At 39.1% G+C, this 18942-nt stretch overlaps 1 protein-coding gene across 2 annotated transcripts; it reads left to right on the forward strand.

Moving 5' to 3' along the window:
• Positions 1–13867: 13867 nt before the first annotated feature.
• Positions 13868–18684, forward strand: LOC109893962 (paired box protein Pax-1). Of its 2 annotated transcripts, none has more exons than XM_020487177.2 (5): positions 13868–14154; positions 14622–15248; positions 16208–16341; positions 16633–16840; positions 17980–18684. In XM_020487177.2, exons 1-5 carry the CDS (start codon positions 14151–14153, stop codon positions 18072–18074), a joined length of 1068 nt encoding a protein of 355 aa, XP_020342766.1. In that variant the 5' UTR covers positions 13868–14150; the 3' UTR covers positions 18075–18684. The 2 variants fall into 2 exon arrangements, with proteins under 2 accessions (XP_020342766.1, XP_020342767.1); XM_020487178.2 differs by having other exon boundaries at positions 13957–14154; positions 17987–18684.
• Positions 18685–18942: the final 258 nt, after the last annotated feature.

Here is an 18942-nt window from a genome sequence, read left to right on the forward strand (position 1 = left end):
ACAACATGAAGTGGAACCATTTTAGTCCACATCCATTCTCGTTTTACAATCCACAGTGCAGATAATAGACATTTAACAGATGAAATCAAAATGAATTAACTTGCAGGCCCAGCTGTGCCACATTGCAAGGGGAAAAACTGGCAAAATACATTTTTCTTTTCTGTATAAAAGCTGTTTTCTGAGATGAAGGACTTCAGTACTGTACAAGTCCAATTTCTTTGCCAGAGTGAGTTTTGGATTGCTGCACATACAGCCTGGGAATCAAAGGAGATGCATATCCATACACGGCTAGACAAGGCTCCCTCCCCATGTAACAATTAGACTCCCCCTGCACACGGGACGCGTTTTGTAAAGGTCACAAGCAATTACCCAACCTGAAAAAGCTGGCATGGCTCACATGGCTCTGCACACTCTCATTAGACGTGCACAGATGTAGGATCTTAATTTGAGCCAGTTTGCTACAAAAGGAAAATAATCCTGCAGCAACAGGAAATGTGAATTATAAATAATTGATCTTTTTAGGGGTTGATACATTTTTCGTAAGGGAAAATCAAGTTCAAAATTTCCAGTAGCGGTGGCTTCCAACACAACCTGTGTTATTTGTGTTGTTTGCTCTATAACCTGTTAGTTCATATGCCTTGACACCATGATATATTGGCCTAAGACCGAGACAATAAGAAGTCACAGTGGCAGAATATATTCAACCATATGTCCAGTGAAGTCTACAAAACATATTGCATGTAACAAACAGGCTTATAGTATGGTAAAGCAAGGTAATGTTTCCGACATTTTCGGACTAGTAAACAGCTATTGATTTAGAACCACGTAGAGTTACAGCAAGTTACAAAGAAAACAGGAGTTGCCTACACTATTCCAGCACCATTTCAACTTCAACATCATCTAATCACCTATACTTAGTTTAATACAGTGAAAACTAAAAGATAACAAAAACTATTTAGTCCAATCAACGTGAGCTAAATATGATGTGGCTATCCATGATACTTATTTCTGTGTGTGTGTGTGTGTGTGTGTGTGTGTGTGTGTGTGTGTGTGTGTGTGTGTGTGTGTGTGTGTGTGTGTGTGTGTGTGTGTGTGTGTGTGTTTGTGTGTGTGTGTGTGTGTGTGTGTGTGTGTGTGTGTGTGTGTGTGTGTGTGTGTGTGTGTGTGTGTGTGTGTGTGTGGTGTGTGTGTGCATGCGTGTGTGTGTGTTGCCTCCACTTGAAATGTCACAATGGAAATTTCAAACCTTTTCAATTTCCTGCATTTGCAGGAAATTTCTCCTTCAACAGGGTGATCAAATGAAGTGGGCCATAAATGCACTGTGTTGCTCCCTGCCTTCCAACCCTCCTCTAATAGGTCTGCACCCACCAGAGTTAGAAGCACAAGGGGAAGTACACATCACCTCTGGATCAGATATGAGGGGAAAGGAGTACAGGCAAACACTGTGAGAGGATGAGGGCCCACTATGTGTTACAGTATTAGTCAAAGCCTGACAGGGGGAGGACATGGTTTTCCCCCAATCATTAAAAAAATACAAAAATAAAAAGTTAAACATAGAGTATGATTATTATGTGTATCTTAGAAGATAGTCATACCAATGAACCATACAGATTCATATATATAGGCTCCATATAGGTTAAATCTAAAGAGGAGATACAATGCCTTGCAAAAGTAATCATCAACCCTTGGCATTTTCCCTATTTTGTTGCATTACAACCTGTAATTTAAATCGATTTTTATTTGGATTTCATGTAACGGACATACACATAGAAGTCCTAATTGGTGAAGTGAAATGAAAAAAATAACTTGTTTCAAAACAATTCTAAAAAATTCCAAATGGAAAAGTGGTGCATGCAAATGTATTCACCCCCTTTACTATGAAGCCCCTAAATAAGATCTGGTGCAACCAATTACCTTCAGAAGTCACATAATAAGTTCAATAAATTCCACCTGTGTGCAATCTAAGTGTCACATGATCTCAGTATATACAGTGCCTTGCGAAAGTATTCGGCCCCCTTGAACTTTGCGACCTTTTGCCACATTTCAGGCTTCAAACATAAAGATATACAACTGTATTTTTTTGTGAAGAATCAACAACAAGTGGGACACAATCATGAAGTGGAACGACATTTATTGGATATTTCAAACTTTTTTAACAAATCAAAAACTGAAAAATTGGGCGTGCAAAGTTATTCAGCCCCTTTACTTTCAGTACAGCAAACTCTCTCCAGAAGTTCAGTGAGGATCTCTGAATGATCCAATGTTGACCTAAATGACTAATGATGATAAATACAATCCACCTGTGTGTAATCAAGTCTCCGTATAAATGCACCTGCACTGTGATAGTCTCAGAGGTCCGTTAAAAGCGCAGAGAGCATCATGAAGAACAAGGAACACACCAGGCAGGTCCGAGATACTGTTGTGAAGAAGTTTAAAGCCGGATTTGGATACAAAAAGATTTCCCAAGCTTTAAACATCCCAAGGAGCATTGTGCAAGGGATAATATTGAAATGGAAGGAGTATCAGACCACTGCAAATCTACCAAGACCTGGCCGTCCCTCTAAACTTTCAGCTCATACAAGGAGAAGACTGATCAGAGATGCAGCCAAGAGGCCCATGATCACTCTGGATGAACTGCAGAGATCTACAGCTGAGGTGGGAGACTCTGTCCATAGGACAACAATCAGTCGTATATTGCACAAATCTGGCCTTTATGGAAGAGTGGCAAGAAGAAAGCCATTTCTTAAAGATATCCATAAAAAGTGTCGTTTAAAGTTTGCCACAAGCCACCTGGGAGACACACCAAACATGTGGAAGAAGGTGCTCTGGTCAGATGAAACCAAAATTGAACTTTTTGGCAACAATGCAAAACGTTATGTTTGGCGTAAAAGCAACACAGCCCATCACCCTGAACACACCATACCCACTGTCAAACATGGTGGTGGCAGCATCATGGTTTGGGCCTGCTTTTCTTCAGCAGGGACAGGGAAGATGGTTAAAATTGATGGGAAGATGGATGGAGCCAAATACAGGACCATTCTGGAAGAAAACCTGATGGAGTCTGCAAAAGACCTGAGAATGGGACGGAGATTTGTCTTCCAACAAGACAATGATCAAAACATAAAGCAAAATATACAATGGAATGGTTCAAAAATAAACATATCCAGGTGTTAGAATGGCCAAGTCAATGTCCAGACCTGAATCCAATCGAGAATCTGTGGAAAGAACTGAAAACTGCTGTTCACAAATGCTCTCCATCCAACCTCACTGAGCTCGAGCTGTTTTGCAAGGAGGAATGGGGAAGAATTTCAGTCTCTCGATGTGCAAAACTGATAGAGACATACCCCAAGCGACTTACAGCTGTAATCGCAGCAAAAGGTGGCGCTACAAAGTATTAACTTAAGGGGGCTGAATAATTTTGCACACCCAATTTTTCAGTTTTTGATTTGTTAAAAAGGTTTGAAATATCCAATAAATGTCGTTCCACTTCATGATTGTGTCCCACTTGTTGTTGATTCTTCACAAAAAAATATGGTTTTATATCTTCCGAAAGGCCCTAGAGTCTGCAACACCACTAAGCAAGGGGCACCACCAAGCAAATGGCACCATGAAGACCAAGGAGCTCTCCAAACAGGTCAGGGACAAAGTGGTGGAGAAGTACAGATCAGGGTTGAGTTATAAAGAAATATCTGAAACTTTGAACATCCCATGGAGCACCATTAAATCCATTATTAAAAAATAGAAAAAATATGGCACCATAACAAACCTGCCAAGAGGGCATTAATCAGAGAGGCAACAAAGACACCAAAGATAACCCTGAAGGAGCGGCAAAGCTCCACATTGGAGTATCTGTATATAGGACCACTTTCAGCCATACACTCCAAGGAGCTGGACTTTATGGAAGATTGGCCAGAAAAAAGCCTGGGGACTGGGAAGGACTGGGAAACTTGAGACTGGGGCGGAGGTTCACCTTCCAGCAGGACAATGACCCTAAGCATACTGCTAAAGCAACATTCAAGTGGTTTAAAGGGAAACATTTAAATGTCTTGCAATGGCCTAGTCAAAGCCCAGACCTCAATCCAATTGAGAATCTGTGGTACGGCTTAAAGATTGCTGTACACCAGCAGGAACCCATCCAACTTGAAGGAGCTGGAGCAGTTTTGCCTTGAAGAATGGGCAAAAATCACAGTGGCTAGATGAGCCAAGCTTATAGAGACATATCCCAAGAGACTTGCAGCTGTACTTGCTGCAAAAGGTGGCTCTACAAAGTATTGACTTTGGGGGGGTGAATAGCTAAGTATGCTCAAGTTTTCTGTTTTTTTGTTTGTTTCACAATAAAAACTATTTTGCATCTTCAAAGTGGTAGGCATGTTGTGTAAATCAAATTATACACCCCCCCCCCCCAAAAAATATATATATATTGTAATTCCAGGTTGTAAAACAACAAAATAGGAAAAATGCCAAGGGGGGTGAATACTTTCGCAAGCCACTGTAAAGGCATGGGGGAAGTATCTAAACTGCACAAATAGGCAACGGAGATCCTTTATTGATGTCCATGAAATTGACTCATGCACAGGAAGCCTTGTTCTCAGGGCCGATTCCAACAAATGACATGAACTGTATTCTAATACACCATATCTTATACGTAAAACCCCATGATGATCCTAGTGTGTTGAATGCACGCAATGCGGACCCTGTCTAACAATTCCCATACTGAGGTATGAGATCACAAAACTCACAAACACTAAATCAAAACCGGAGGCACAACGGGTCTTCAACAAAACACCATGGCTCATCCAGTAGAAAAACACAAATTGAAACCATATCCAATAAAAAATACTGTATATCGTATACGTCTTCCTTTTCATAGTTTAAAGGCCAAATGCAATGGGGATTACTTTTTCTGCTAATAATTCAGAAAAAATTATGAAAATGAAAATCTGTGAATATGTGTATCACACTACTATTGGTGACATTGTATATTGTATTGAAATTAAATCATGTGACTATCAACTCTGTAACGCATTCGGAAAGTATTCAGACCCCTTGACTTTTTCCACATTTTGTTACATTACAGCTTTATTCTAAAATTGATTTAATAATATTTTTTTCCTCATCAATCTACACACAATACTCAATACTGATTAATTAAGAAAAAAAACGTTTTTTTGCAAATGTCTTAAAGATAATTGAAATTTGACTTGAAATTGAGCTCAGGTGCATCCTGTTGCCATTGATCATCCTTGAGATGTTTCTACAACTTGATTGGAGTCCGCCTGTGGTCAATTCAATTGATTGGACATTGTTTGGAAAGGCACACACCGATCTATATAAGGTCCCACAGTTTTTAAATTTTTAATTTGACCTTTATTTGACTAGGCAAGTCAGTTAAGAACAAATTCTTATTTTCAATGACGGCCTAGGAACAGTGGGTTAACTGCCTGTTCAGGGGCAGAACGGCAGAGTTGTACCTTGACAGCTCGGGGGTTTGAATTTGCAACCTTCCGGTTACTAGTCCAACGCTCTAACAACTAGGCTACCCTGCCGCCCCAGTTGACAGTGCATGTCAGAGCAAAAAACAACCCATTAGGTCGAAGGAATTGTCCGTAGAGCTCTGAGACTGCCCGGCCAAACTGAGCAATCGGGGGAGAAGGGCCTTGGTCAGGGAGGTGACCAAGAACCCGATGGTCACTCTGACAGAGCTCCAGAGTTCCACTTTGGAAATGGGAGAACCTTCCAGAAGGACAACCATCTCTGCAGCCCTCCACCAGTCAGGCCTTTATAGTAGAGTGGCTAGGTGGAAGCCACTCCTCAGTAAAAGGCGCATGACAGCCCACTTGAAGTTTGCCAAAAGGCACCTAAAGACTTTTCGACCATGAGAAACAAAATTATCTGGTCTGATGAAACCAAGATTGAACTCTTTGGCCTGAACAGGATGACACCTGGCACCATCCATACGGAGAAGCATGGTGGTGGCAGCATCAAAGATGAACCGAGCAAAGTACAGAGAGATTGTTGATGAAAACCTGCTTCAGAGCGCTCAGGATCTCATACTGGGGTGAAGGTTCACCTTCCAACAGCACAATGACTCTAAGCACACAGCCAAGACAATGCAGGAGTTGCTTCGGGACAAGTCTCTGAATGTCCTTCAAATCATCAAATCAAATCAAATTGTCACGTGCCTGAATACAACAGGAGTTTCACCTTACAGTGAAATGCTTACTTACGAGCCCCTAACCAACAATGCAGTTTAAAAAATATATATAAAAAATAAGAATAAGACATAAAATTAACAAGTCACGTCTTGTGGCACAGCCAGAGCCCGGATTTGAACCCGATCGAACATCTCTGGAGAGACCTGAAAATAGCTGTGCAGCGAAGCTCCCCATCCAACCTGAAAGAGCTTGAGAAGATCTGCAGAAAAGAATGGGAGAAACTCCCCAAATACAGGTGTAATCACTGTAATCGCAACCAAATGTACTGAATAAAGGTTCTGAAAACTTATGTAAATGTTACATTTCAGTGTTTAATTTTTTATGAATTTGCAAAAATGTCTAAAAACCTGTTTTTCCTTTGTCATGATGGGGTATTGTGTGTAGATTGATGAGAGGAAACAAGTAAAGGGGTCTGAATACTTTCTGAATGCACTCTATGTTATATTTAATACACACACACACATGCCTCCACACCACACACACTTACCCAAATAACTACATTTTCAATTTCAAAAGGGCACAATGGGAAATTGGTAGTAGGCAAATATACTATATAACTTGAAAATGCCCGCTATATGCAATCCATTATTAGGCCAAGCCTTCAATTTCCATATGAAGAGTTTCATTCCAAAACGCTATATATCCATTTTCAGAAATGTTGGTAAATTATATTTTATTGTTTAAAGAACTTATGAAAGAGATTGGTGTGTTTATTTCACTATCTAATCATGGCACAGGGTTGTTCAATGACAGACGTGTTTGAAATCTATCACTTGATGGTTTCGTTTCAGAGAAAATATTATCATGTTTTTTTGTTTGCCAAATGCTATATATCGGCCTCATTATGAGAAAAAGAATTAGTACTGCTAGGTTTTATACAGTCATATGTAAACAATAACTGCATTTTTAATGAAGAATGTGCAAATGTTATATTTGTGACATCAATATATATATTTTTTAATTTACGAATCAATACAGTAATATATGAGATCTGTAAGGAAAACATTTACATTTGACATTTTTGTCATTTAGCAGATGCTTGGGCTCCCGACTGGCTGGTTCGATCCCAGGCTGTATCACAACCGGCCATGATGGGACGGCGCATAATTGGCTCAGGGTTATCCGGGTTAGGGTTTGGCAGGGGTAGGCCGTCATTGTAAATAAGAATGTGTTCTTAACTGACTTGCCTAGTTAAATAAAGGTTAAATAAAATAAATAAAAATCATGTTAGTATGGGTATTCGAACACAGCTCAGGTGTTTTGTACAATCAGTGTATACCAGTCTGGTAGTTGTAGTAAACTCCTAAGGCATTAAAGTTCTTAAAGAATCAATGTGCATTATAAATTAAAATGACAACTGACCTTTATATAAGCTCCGTCCCCCTTGGGAACCAACCTCCGACAACATTTTCCCTCACAATGATCTCAAACTGGGTTCCTAAATACACAATGAAATGTAACACAGACTAACCCTTGCTAATCAGGACACTCCTGGGTATGTTGTGGTGGACTGTCAATGCAAATACTTCAAGGGAACCTGGTAAAATTGTGTTTTCAGTGTAGGCAGCCACTGAGTGGCTCTGAATTCACTGTCAGCATGCAGCCAAAGATAAAACAACTTTTTTGAGCTAACTAGTGCTCTCAAATCATTTCCTGATTTTGACAGCAGATGGGAGTTGTAACATTGCTAACTTAGCTAGCTTACATACATTTTGAGAAAACAAGTTATATTAAGTGAATAGCTAGCTAGAGTTAGCAGCGTTCGGTGGTCAAGACTGAGAGCTAGCTAACCAGCTGAGCTAGCAAACAAAAGTATACATTTGGATTTTAAAAATACTCCATCAAAATGCTCTGCATTTCAGGAATCACAGTAGCAAGTACTCCTGGTGCACTTAGCCATTTAAGCATAAATGTTTAGAAAAAAAAAAGTTTTTTATATAGCCCTCAGTGGCTTTTTGGCAATTTAAACATGAGTTTATCAGGGGTGTCAACATGTCAACAGTTGCTATCCATTGGCGTGCTGTGATTGGTTGCCTAAAATTCAGGGGAGGGTATTTAGCAAAGGGTAAATTCAAAATGTGAAGTGGCAGGGGTGCAACTTTGGTTTTAGAAGTGGGGGGGGACACAGCTTTTATTTTTTCAGTTGGATAAACACTCCAAACATCCTACCCAATCGCTCGGAGGCATCCGCATGGTCCTTAAGCACACCTTTACCTTGTTTTGTATAACATTCCAATTATAAACTGGGGGGACATGTCCCCAGTGAAAGTTGCACCCCTGTGAAGAGGTATGCTTAAATAACCTATGCAGAAAAAAAAGTTTAAAAAATTAACATAGAATTAGGCATAATGATTATCAAATTAGATTGCAGGAAAAGTTGTTTCAGGTGTTTTAAAAATGTTACATTTTCCCAACCACCCCCCTCCATTCTTCATGCCCCCGCTCCCCTGCTCTCTAATCAGCCTTCTCCATTCAAATCTTAATTTAACATTTGAATCCCATAATGCAGAATCAGCTCCTATGTCTGCAAATAGGCTATTGAGGGGGCTTATTATGTTACCCAATAATAATGCACTAAATCACTGATTGGGCACATCATTGTCACACATAAAAAATTACAGTCGCAAAATAGAACTCAATTGATTGAACATAAAATGTATGTCAACATGATTGAAATAGCCTATATAGGCCCATACCCGTGTGGCCTATGTATTGTCTAATGCAGTCATCTTTGTGTTTGTAGTCAACTTCGTTTTGAGTTATTGGCAGTCACGGCCAGATGATGGCCTAAACATCTTGATTCTATCTTTAGTAGAGATATTCTGTCAATAACGTGACGCAGAACGATGCACTTTGGCTGCTCTATGAGTGGTCTGGATCACTCGTAGATGTGCAAAAGTTTTTTAAGAGCCACGTTACTAACGAAGACTGGGAAACTTAACACAGACGAACACTTGCGTCTGGGTATATTGTGGTGGACGCTCAATGCCTTTGCTTCACTAGAACCTGGTAAAATTACGTTTGAAGTCAGGGTAGCCACTGAATGGTTCTGAATGCATTGCATTCAAAGATATAACCCTTTTAAGAGCTAACTTGTGCTGAGAACAGTAATATTTTACACGCACATTAAGTTACCCATCAGCAATCATTTCTAGTGAAAAAAAACTATGTGAAAAAATTGGTGGATATAGCGTTTTGGAAAGAAACTCTTTATTATTGTAACGAGCCTGGGTGTATACGTTATGTTATATGTTCCCCTCTGTTTTCCTCTGGGCAGTAATTTCATTAAAGCACAAAGACAAAGTAGTTTTGCTTTTCTTTACACTGTAAAACTCATGAGCGTATGAACTATATGAAAACCAAACGTCTATATGAAGTCTTCAACCACAGATAAGATTCACACTTGAAGAGAGGAATCATTTAACGTTACTTGAAACCAAGATAGATATTGAACGACTGGTGTCAGTCTACGTGCAAACTTCAACAGTGTTAAAAAAAAAGTTCAAACAAGCGACGGGAAACAAATAGCCTGCAACTGATGTCCACCAACATATGGTTGCATCTCTTTATCAAAAAACAAAGATCAATGATGTGTCGACAGTAAACAGTAGGCTAGAAAAAGTTGTATTTCGTTTAATGGCCAAATATTACTTTAGATGATGCTCATTGAAATAGCCAACTTTTGGATGAATTTCTAAACTAAATAGAATCTAAAAGGCAACATAACAAAATTGAAGTGGGCTAGCTGCCCATTTCCACCCAAATAAAATACTGTGCTGCAAAATCGAAATCTGAAGAAAAATACAATAGGAATCAAACGGGTTTATAAAAGGCTACAGAATAAGTGTACATCTATCATGGCTAGGCCTATCTTTTTATTCAGGATTTGACAGAACCACACGATGTATTTTTTCTTTTAGGAATCCGTGCAAGGGAGTGGGGAATAAAAATGGATTAGGCTTATAGGCAGAAGCAGAGCAGAAGACGGGTTGTCGGCGAGAATAGGCCTAGACTACTGTAGGTCAAAGAAAGATCTAAAGCCTAAATTCTAATATAAGCCTATCGAGCTATACTTTAAAGTTCCAATGCAGACGTTTTATCTCAAGATCAAATAATATCTGGGTAGCAATTATCTACCTTACTGTGATTGTTTTCAATTAAAATTGTATTTTTTTTATTTTTTATGTAAAGCTTCTTAGCAAAGAGCAATTTATCAAGCAATAATTTTGCTAGGACTGAAACTGAAGATTAGCTGTTATTGGCAGAGCGATTTGGAACTCTCTTTCTTATTGGTCTATTAAATAATTTGCTGCATGGTGACGTTACCACGGAAGACTAACAGTTTTTTAAAACAGCTCTTACACTAAAACGACATCATCATAATTTTCACAATTTCACAGTATTATTCCAACCTCATAGTGTGGAAATATATATAAAACACAGAAAAATCCCAGTTTTGACTGCACTCAGCTTTTAAGATGAATGGTATAGCCTAGTATAAAGACCTACAGTAACATGTGTGAAATACAATTACTGACGTGTTCACGAGACGCAACTGAGGTGACAAAAGTAATTTCTGGATAACGTGGACCTAAACAAATTACACGAGCTCCGCTTCATCTATAGATACGTATAAGCCTGCTGTGTGCACGGCGTTTAATGCATAAGGAATTCACATGAACACGACTCATAAGCCCTACACGTACAGTGACGAAACCACCAGTCTGCCTACACCCCTCACACACCATGTTCAGTTGAAGTAAAAAAAATGGACATACAGTTTTGCGGTGGTGAAGTGTGTGCCAAACTGGTGTAAGGGCACACTAGCCTCCTGTGTAATGGTGTGTAACCACAGAGGTGTCATGGCACGAGAAGTGGACACCTGTAGGGACCCAGGCCCGTGCGCACACTGGTCTGCCTCCAGCCGCAACCACAACTGGAGAGTGTCCTGGTTTGAGCAACACCAGTAACACCAACTTTTGAACTATTCGATCAAATTATCAATGGAAAAACATAACTACTTGGTGTCGGTTGTTTTTATTTATTTATTATTGTGTTATTTTTGATTGAAAGAATGCATTCATTAGACTGAAACACATCTTTCAATCTTCTCCTGGAAATCAAACGAGAGACAATATACGTTTTAGGCTGATTCGTTATCTCAAATTTACTCTATTTAAAGTCTGTTCGTTTTATTTAAATGAGCAGGCTCCCGTATGTGAGGACTACTGAATAAAAAGTGAATATATCTGTCAACCGTTACCAAAAGAAAATTAAATTAATGCAAATGTTCTTCGTTTCACAACTGACATTTGGGGAACCTTTTAGTTTTAGTTTGGTTTTGTCACGTGACTTTTGCAGAGCCACACTTGAACACAACCTATCCACTTTACCAGCAGGATGTCCTTCGTATTTATGCACCACAAAAAAAGACTTCACAGACTCCATACATAGACTTCAGTCAATGTTGAGGGTCTCTTTTTTAGGCTATAAACATGCATAATGCAATATTGAAAGTGTTAAGAAGCTCAGACTCGATTAAAAGGTTCAAATAATTATAGGCTACAGAAATAATAAAATCAAATATATTACATTCAATTTCCACGTAATGCTTATAATCAAATTATAGGCCTACATTTAGCATTGTTTATGAATATTCCAGAAGTAAAAGAAGATTAGTCAAACCATGCTTGTATCAATGTAAACCTGCTAGACAAAATATATAACGGTGCAAATAGTCATAAATAATGATTTGATAATATGGAAATGAATTTTAAAAAGCTGTGGAAAAAAGTTAAACTAACTTGTTGGCATTATGTAATATTGCCACTTAACAACATGCAATGCTGTGCTCTCTTCCGCGTTAAAGTGCAGACGTTTAAACGATTATCTCCTCAGACATACATTCATAAAGACACAATACAAAACTTGAATGAGAATAAATATACTTAGTAATTTGGTTATTGATAGAAATCGACACATTGTATTAAGTCATTTGCCCTGTAGTAAGCGGCAGAAACAGCTCTATAGTTTTACTGTGCATCTTCCAAAGTACCAATGGACGTCCACGCAACGAGTCTAATACCGATCTCATTTAATCTTAAATTATTTCACATGGTCTTTCTTTTCAAAAAACATTTTCAAAAAACATATTTGAAACATGCATTTATACCTGATACATCGCGACATGTTTGTGTTCCAGTGATCCTCTTTAGCCAAGGAATCTGCACAGTCGTGTACAGTAGGTTAAATTTAATCTAGATGGTGGTGTAATTCCTATTCTATCCAGATGAGGGAAAATTTGGGTTCTGTTGTGCAGTCCTTTGGATTTAGAAAAGGGATTTCAACAGAATTCTACAGAATCAAAGCAATGTCAATAACCTAAACAAAACAGATAACGTAGCCTATCACTTCACCAAGATAGCCAAGAAATAATGGTTCATTTATTGAGAAAGATTAAATCGTGCATATGCTTTATGCTTGATTTAGCAGATAACATTTAGAGCAGTGAGCCACACTAACTAACTGTACCTTCACTGTGACTTTAATGAACGATCGCCCTCTTCTCATACTTCGCCTCCATCCAAGGTTGCTGTGGTGACCCAACCTGATGTATTCCATGTGTCTTGATCCCTACAAGACCTGTAGTGAAGTGGCCAAGAGAGAGGGGATAGTGACACTGCACCTTGTTACCGTTGGTTCGACTGTTAACTTTTACTAGTGACATTTTGCGAGCTTGTAAACTATACCTTCTTAATTTCCACAGGAAACACAGAGAACATGCTGTGATAATGCTAGCCTCAGGAATTCAGTCATATTGACTGAATCCCCCCTATAGTCTAGGAGCATTGCAACCCACAAAGGTATCGATTACATGAGCCCTATAGCATGTTTGATGCTAAGGATGGAGGTGTAAAAGGCCTTACCGGTTAGTGAGTCCCTTGGTCTGGGTTGTAATCGAAACTTCATGTGACACTATTATGCGATTCCCATGGTTTGCTAGTTCCGGCCTCTTATGGCGCGCGAAACACATCATGAGCGAGCTCCAAGGCGGGACGCACCGGCGGTCAGTTGGTTCCGCAATGGACCAAAAAACGCAACTGGAAAATATATTAGCAATTGTGCCGACTTAATTTTAATAGCATAATAATAGTAGGCATTGCAATATAAATACATTGATTGAAATAAAAATGGAGTTGGCAAATGTTCATAGAATTTATATGACAATGGATTTTGTGAAAATGTATCAAAGTGGATGGAATGAAACAAATCTGAAATATTATGTTTTAATGATACAAATAGGTGGATAAGATTCGAATAGCTCTTTGATCAAAATGTATAGGCTACACTGCAGGCTCTATTGCCAAATGTCACTCACAAAATATTGTAAACACAGTCTACATTAGTGGAGAAGTGCCCATTGGAAGTCCATCCAAAGCACAACTCACCTCATTCGAAAGAATCTCTTCAATGGTTTACAATGTATTTTCTATTTACCAATGCATCGTGTTCAATAAAATGTTTCCCCTCAGTCACTTAGTCCCTATGTAAAATACAGAGAGAGGTTGAATTGCGCAAACCGGATGGTGCATGTGAGCAACAGCCTATCCACGGTCAGGACTGCCAAAGAAACAAAACCAGAACTCCAGCGTGGTAAAATTGACGTAGAGAGACGCGTCAAATTAATCCCAACAAACTTCGGCCTCTGGGATAACTCAATTTAGCCTTTATCAGATGAAGATCACTTCAGTGCCGTCGTACAAAGCATTTTCTCTCAAAGCACTGTGATAGAAGAGGGAGAAGAACAATTGGAAGGAGTCTTTTAAGAAGTCCACATTTTTTCTTCAACGTTTTGCTTCCTTCGTGCAGAAGGGAGAACCACCGCATTCAACCATTGAGGGGCAACTATTTCAAAGCATCTCGAACCACAGGCAAATGGGTAAGCTTGCGTTAACATCGGCATGCTTCAGTGAAAGAAAGCTTATGGAAGCATAACCATGCTTAACACGCCTGTATAACGCCAGAAATAACTATACAGTTGATTTCGGGTTGTAGATAAAGTGGACATATCCCTTTACAGAACGAATGGAATGATAGTTTACACGACAGACAAGTCTTTTTTTCCGCGATATGCTAATGCGGCATATTCATAATTAAGTTCATATTCAATGGTTGATTTATTAAAAATGTATGTACAGAATATTGAAATGAATTGACATAAAACTTCAAAAGTGGCAAAAGTGGCACTAAGATCCAAATGTAAGTTAAATGTCGCCTCCTGATGTGATTAGTAATAACAAAAACGTACAATAGCTCGCCATTTTGCATGGTTAAATTTACTGTGCGAGTATGAAGTTATGTCTGCTTTCATGACTGAATATGTTAATGCATCTTTATTCCCGTTAGAGCAAACCTATGGCGAGGTGAATCAGTTGGGTGGTGTATTCGTCAATGGACGACCTCTGCCTAACGCCATACGACTACGGATAGTGGAGTTGGCCCAGCTTGGAATCAGACCCTGTGATATTAGTAGGCAACTTCGTGTCTCTCACGGCTGTGTGAGCAAGATATTAGCTCGGTACAGCGAAACAGGTTCCATTTTACCCGGTGCCATCGGGGGGAGCAAACCACGGGTTACCACACCGAATGTAGTGAAGAACATAAGGGATTACAAACAAGGTGACCCGGGGATATTTGCCTGGGAGATCCGGGACAGACTACTAGCAGACGGAGTTTGTGACAAATACAACGTGCCCTCAGTCAGCTCCATTAGCCGGATTTTACGGAACAAGATTGGAAATCTTTCCCAGCCAAACCAGTATGAGAGCAGCAAGCAAGCCCCCACACAGGCCGGCCTCTCTTACAACCACATATACCCTTATTCATACCCCAATGCTATGTCACCCAATGGCAAAATGGGCAGCGGTCCCGGAGTACCCGTGACGGCCGGGCATGTAAACATATCAAGGGCCTGGCCATCGGCGCACAGTGTCACCAACATTCTGGGTATCAGGGCCTTCATGGATCATCAAGGTGCGTAATATTGAATCTATTTTCTAGACAAATGATTGCTTGTTGATTTATATGGCACCATACATACACACAGTTCTAACCCATTTCCCAATAATTGTCAAAGTGCATTTGGGGTGACTGGCTTGAGCTATTGGACGTGCTTTTCAGTTTATGACTAATTTGTCCATGATGTATGATTTATAAATCATGGTTTGACATGTAATCATCAGGGAGGAAATTTGCCCTATAAATCTTTGTAGGCCTTGGTTTTGTGCCTCACAAGGAAAACGACTTACTCTGCAGGCCTACTCACTGGCGTCTAGGCAAGCACCTTGCTTAGGCTATCCGTTAAAGCCTCCTCGTTCCCGGTAGGACCTAAGGTCACTCACTATAAGTTCCTACTCGTCATGTTCTTAGTGATATGTTGCCTGTAGAGCCCAGATGTATTGTCGGCCATGGCTGCAGCGCTGCTATCAAGGAAACAAATTAAGGTAGCAAGTAGGCCTATAGCATGTAGCCATATTCGAAAGAGCATAATTATTATGCATGCTTGTACAATGATGCGATATAATAATCGATCATTTGATGTGGCATTGAACATTTTAAATAGCTATAAACGTGTGATAGCCTTGTCCACATTTCCTCCAATAGATTCCTGACGAACAGCTTATAAAGTTCTTGATTCAGAAACGAAAACAATAGGCCTGGCTTGGACACGCACAATTACGCACACTATTCCTCTTCTCAAAACGTATTGTTTTGATAGCATTTTAAGAAATATATCCGATATAACGTGCAATATTAATATTAAGTATAACATATAATTAAGGTCTCATTTAATATTTTACAGTTTCAACGGCTGCTTTCTTCATATAGGATCATTTGATAGTTAGTTATGAATATCAATAGATCAGAGGCATTTTGACAGTTTCCCCTTAATGATCTGACATGTAAAGTGCAATTTTCTGTTTCCGAATCAGCAATTGCTGGAGCAGAGGGATATCCACAGAAAATGGAAGACTGGAGTAGTATCAACAGAGCGACGTTTCCCTCCGCTCATGCAGTCAACGGAATTGACAAATCAGCCATTGATGCAGACATAAAATATGCACAGGTAAAAACAAGAACTCATATAAATGCGTAAGACGATAGCTGTGTCCTTTATCTGCAGAGACTGGGTTCGAAGTGTAACATAATATAGTGTGTATTGAAAGGCATTCATCTGTTGAATATAGGCTTGGTATTCGCAAGTTGTTTTAATGTTCGTCAAAATGTTCAACGTTTGCTCCAGCACTATTCAAGGAAGATTAATATGACACACTTATGTCATAGATGTGCAAATGTTTCGTTGTGGGAAACGTAAATCTGACATACTTTCTTTGTGTTTGTGCGTATTTTCTTGCAGCCTTCATCGACATTATCCAGTTATGTCCCTGCTTGTGCCTACTCACCTTCAAACCAGTACGGCGTTTATAGCGGGCCAGGTAGCTATGTGACCCCTGGGCACCCTTGGCAGTCCCAGAACTCGAGTTTGTCCCACCCAAGCAGCGGCATGACGATGCACGCTGGAGACATCCACTCTACAATGCCGTTCAAACATCCATCGCGAGAAGGTAGGCCAGATCCTGTTTGTGTTCCATTCGGATCACAACTCGGTATCTCAATTTTAGCATAATTTAGCATAATTCACTGGCAGCTGACTCGTTTCCCTCCAAGTTTCCTTCATCTATGGCAAAAAAAACATCGTTGTTGTAAGTTCAATAACAAGCGGTAAAATAACAATGTGCATTTTTATAATTTTATACTTTCTTTTTAAAGCCTATTCAAACACACACGCACCTGTGTCAAACAAACACACACACTTATTATTAGGCAACCATTAATCTAACACCGGTTGTCTAATTGTGGACATTAAATATTAAATTATGTCACTGTCAAGTCCCACAATAATTATATGTATATGTTATAATGGGTGACTAAAATATATAGGGCATTAGTGCAAAAGAAATCTAAGCCTACATTAGCAAAGGGTCTCGAAATTGTAGCAGCCTAAAATATTGATGTAGGCCTAATGGTGCGGACCTATAGTGTTTCTAACTCTATGACAGCTAAATTATCATTATTTTAGGCTGAGATAGGCCTAAATAGGTGCTTGAACTAAGTGATCTCGGCCCTTATACATGTATTATTCTACTTATGCTTCGATTAAAACATGTTCTTATCCCTTTGATAGCTGCTGTATATTTTAATTTCAAATGAAATATATGATACAATTAAAAACATTTAGTGTTCTAAAAAAATAGTTATTAGCCAACATTTACAGATGATATGGTCTTGACAAAAATAATGCATGAATAAATTCGATGATGAATCGAGGTGTGAACCCAAGAAGACAAATGTGGAAGTTATATTGCAGCATGTGATCCATGTTGTCAGTAAATTCATTCATAGTGTACAATTTAAATGTCATGTGAAGTTTAGAAAAATAACATTGTGTAAAATAATGTGGAATACATTAAATATGGTATCAAATGAATAGCCTTATAGTGTAACATTGACTATTGTGATTATTAGTAACCTATTTTGTATTTAAATGTTGCATGTCTTAGTCTAACTTTCAGGTGATTCAGGTCTGTATAGGCCTAAGATAAAATCATTTTGGTTTTTAATAAATATTGGCATTTTTAGTTTTGCTGAAATAAAGAGTAATGGCTTGTGTGCTATACAAACGTCTCCTGTTTGTGTTCTGCAGGAGACAGAAAGCCCCCCAGTCCCCTAAGCAAGCAACTGCAGCAAGAGGCGTTGAGCAGTGTACACGGACTCAATCTCCCTACCTCATCCTCGTAATGCCAGGGAGCTCGTGCCGCAAACCGAGGACTCAAAACTCACAGTAGGACTATGTAAGGAGCTGCAGACCCTTATCTATTTGAGGGCATTTCAAGAATACAAACAGTAAGTGCAAGCACTATTTATGATTTGTTTGCCAAAGTGTTAACTATTGAATGGGCCCTTATAGCCTAACACATGTGCATACAAATGTAGCCAAATATAAATAGACTCCAGTCGGTCTGTGGCCATATGAATGTAAACTTATGAGGATGTTGAACTGTACTGGAGTCTTCTATCCTCATGCAGCAGAATTAGTGGTTGGTGGTTGTGTCGTCTTTTCATTGAACTACTTCATGTATATTTCTGTAAAAGACTGCAGGATTTAAATGCAATAATGTCTGTCATTGATGTTTCATTAAACAAGTTTGCTATAGTTGACAATGGAACTGTATCCTGTACACGCAGTAAATTGTTTTCTTAATTGGTTACAAATCTGGTTTCTACAGACCAACTCAACGATGTGAACAAAGTGATACAGTGTACATGTAAAATAGATAATTGCAAAAGCTTTAATTATATATTTTTATAAATCCATTGTAAATATTCTAAATAAAGGCATTGTAAAATATAACTGTTCCTGTCATTATAAAAATGCTAAACAAGTACTGCATACCATCTTTCTTAGTCAAATGTGTTTGCTTAGCGATTTAAAGCGCAGATATAGAATGCACTGGGTGTCGCAGATCATTAGGAAGCTGTTAGAGGAAGAAATTAGATTTCTATATCAGCAAGATGGCCAAAATTGATATGTGAAGTTATCGGTATGTATGAGGGAAATCACTGCGTATCATGCTGGAACAACGTGTAGGTTTGCCCTCATGGGCGC

The sequence above is a fragment of the Oncorhynchus kisutch genome, linkage group LG7 (assembly GCF_002021735.2).
Source record: "Oncorhynchus kisutch isolate 150728-3 linkage group LG7, Okis_V2, whole genome shotgun sequence".
Taxonomy (NCBI): domain Eukaryota; kingdom Metazoa; phylum Chordata; class Actinopteri; order Salmoniformes; family Salmonidae; genus Oncorhynchus; species Oncorhynchus kisutch.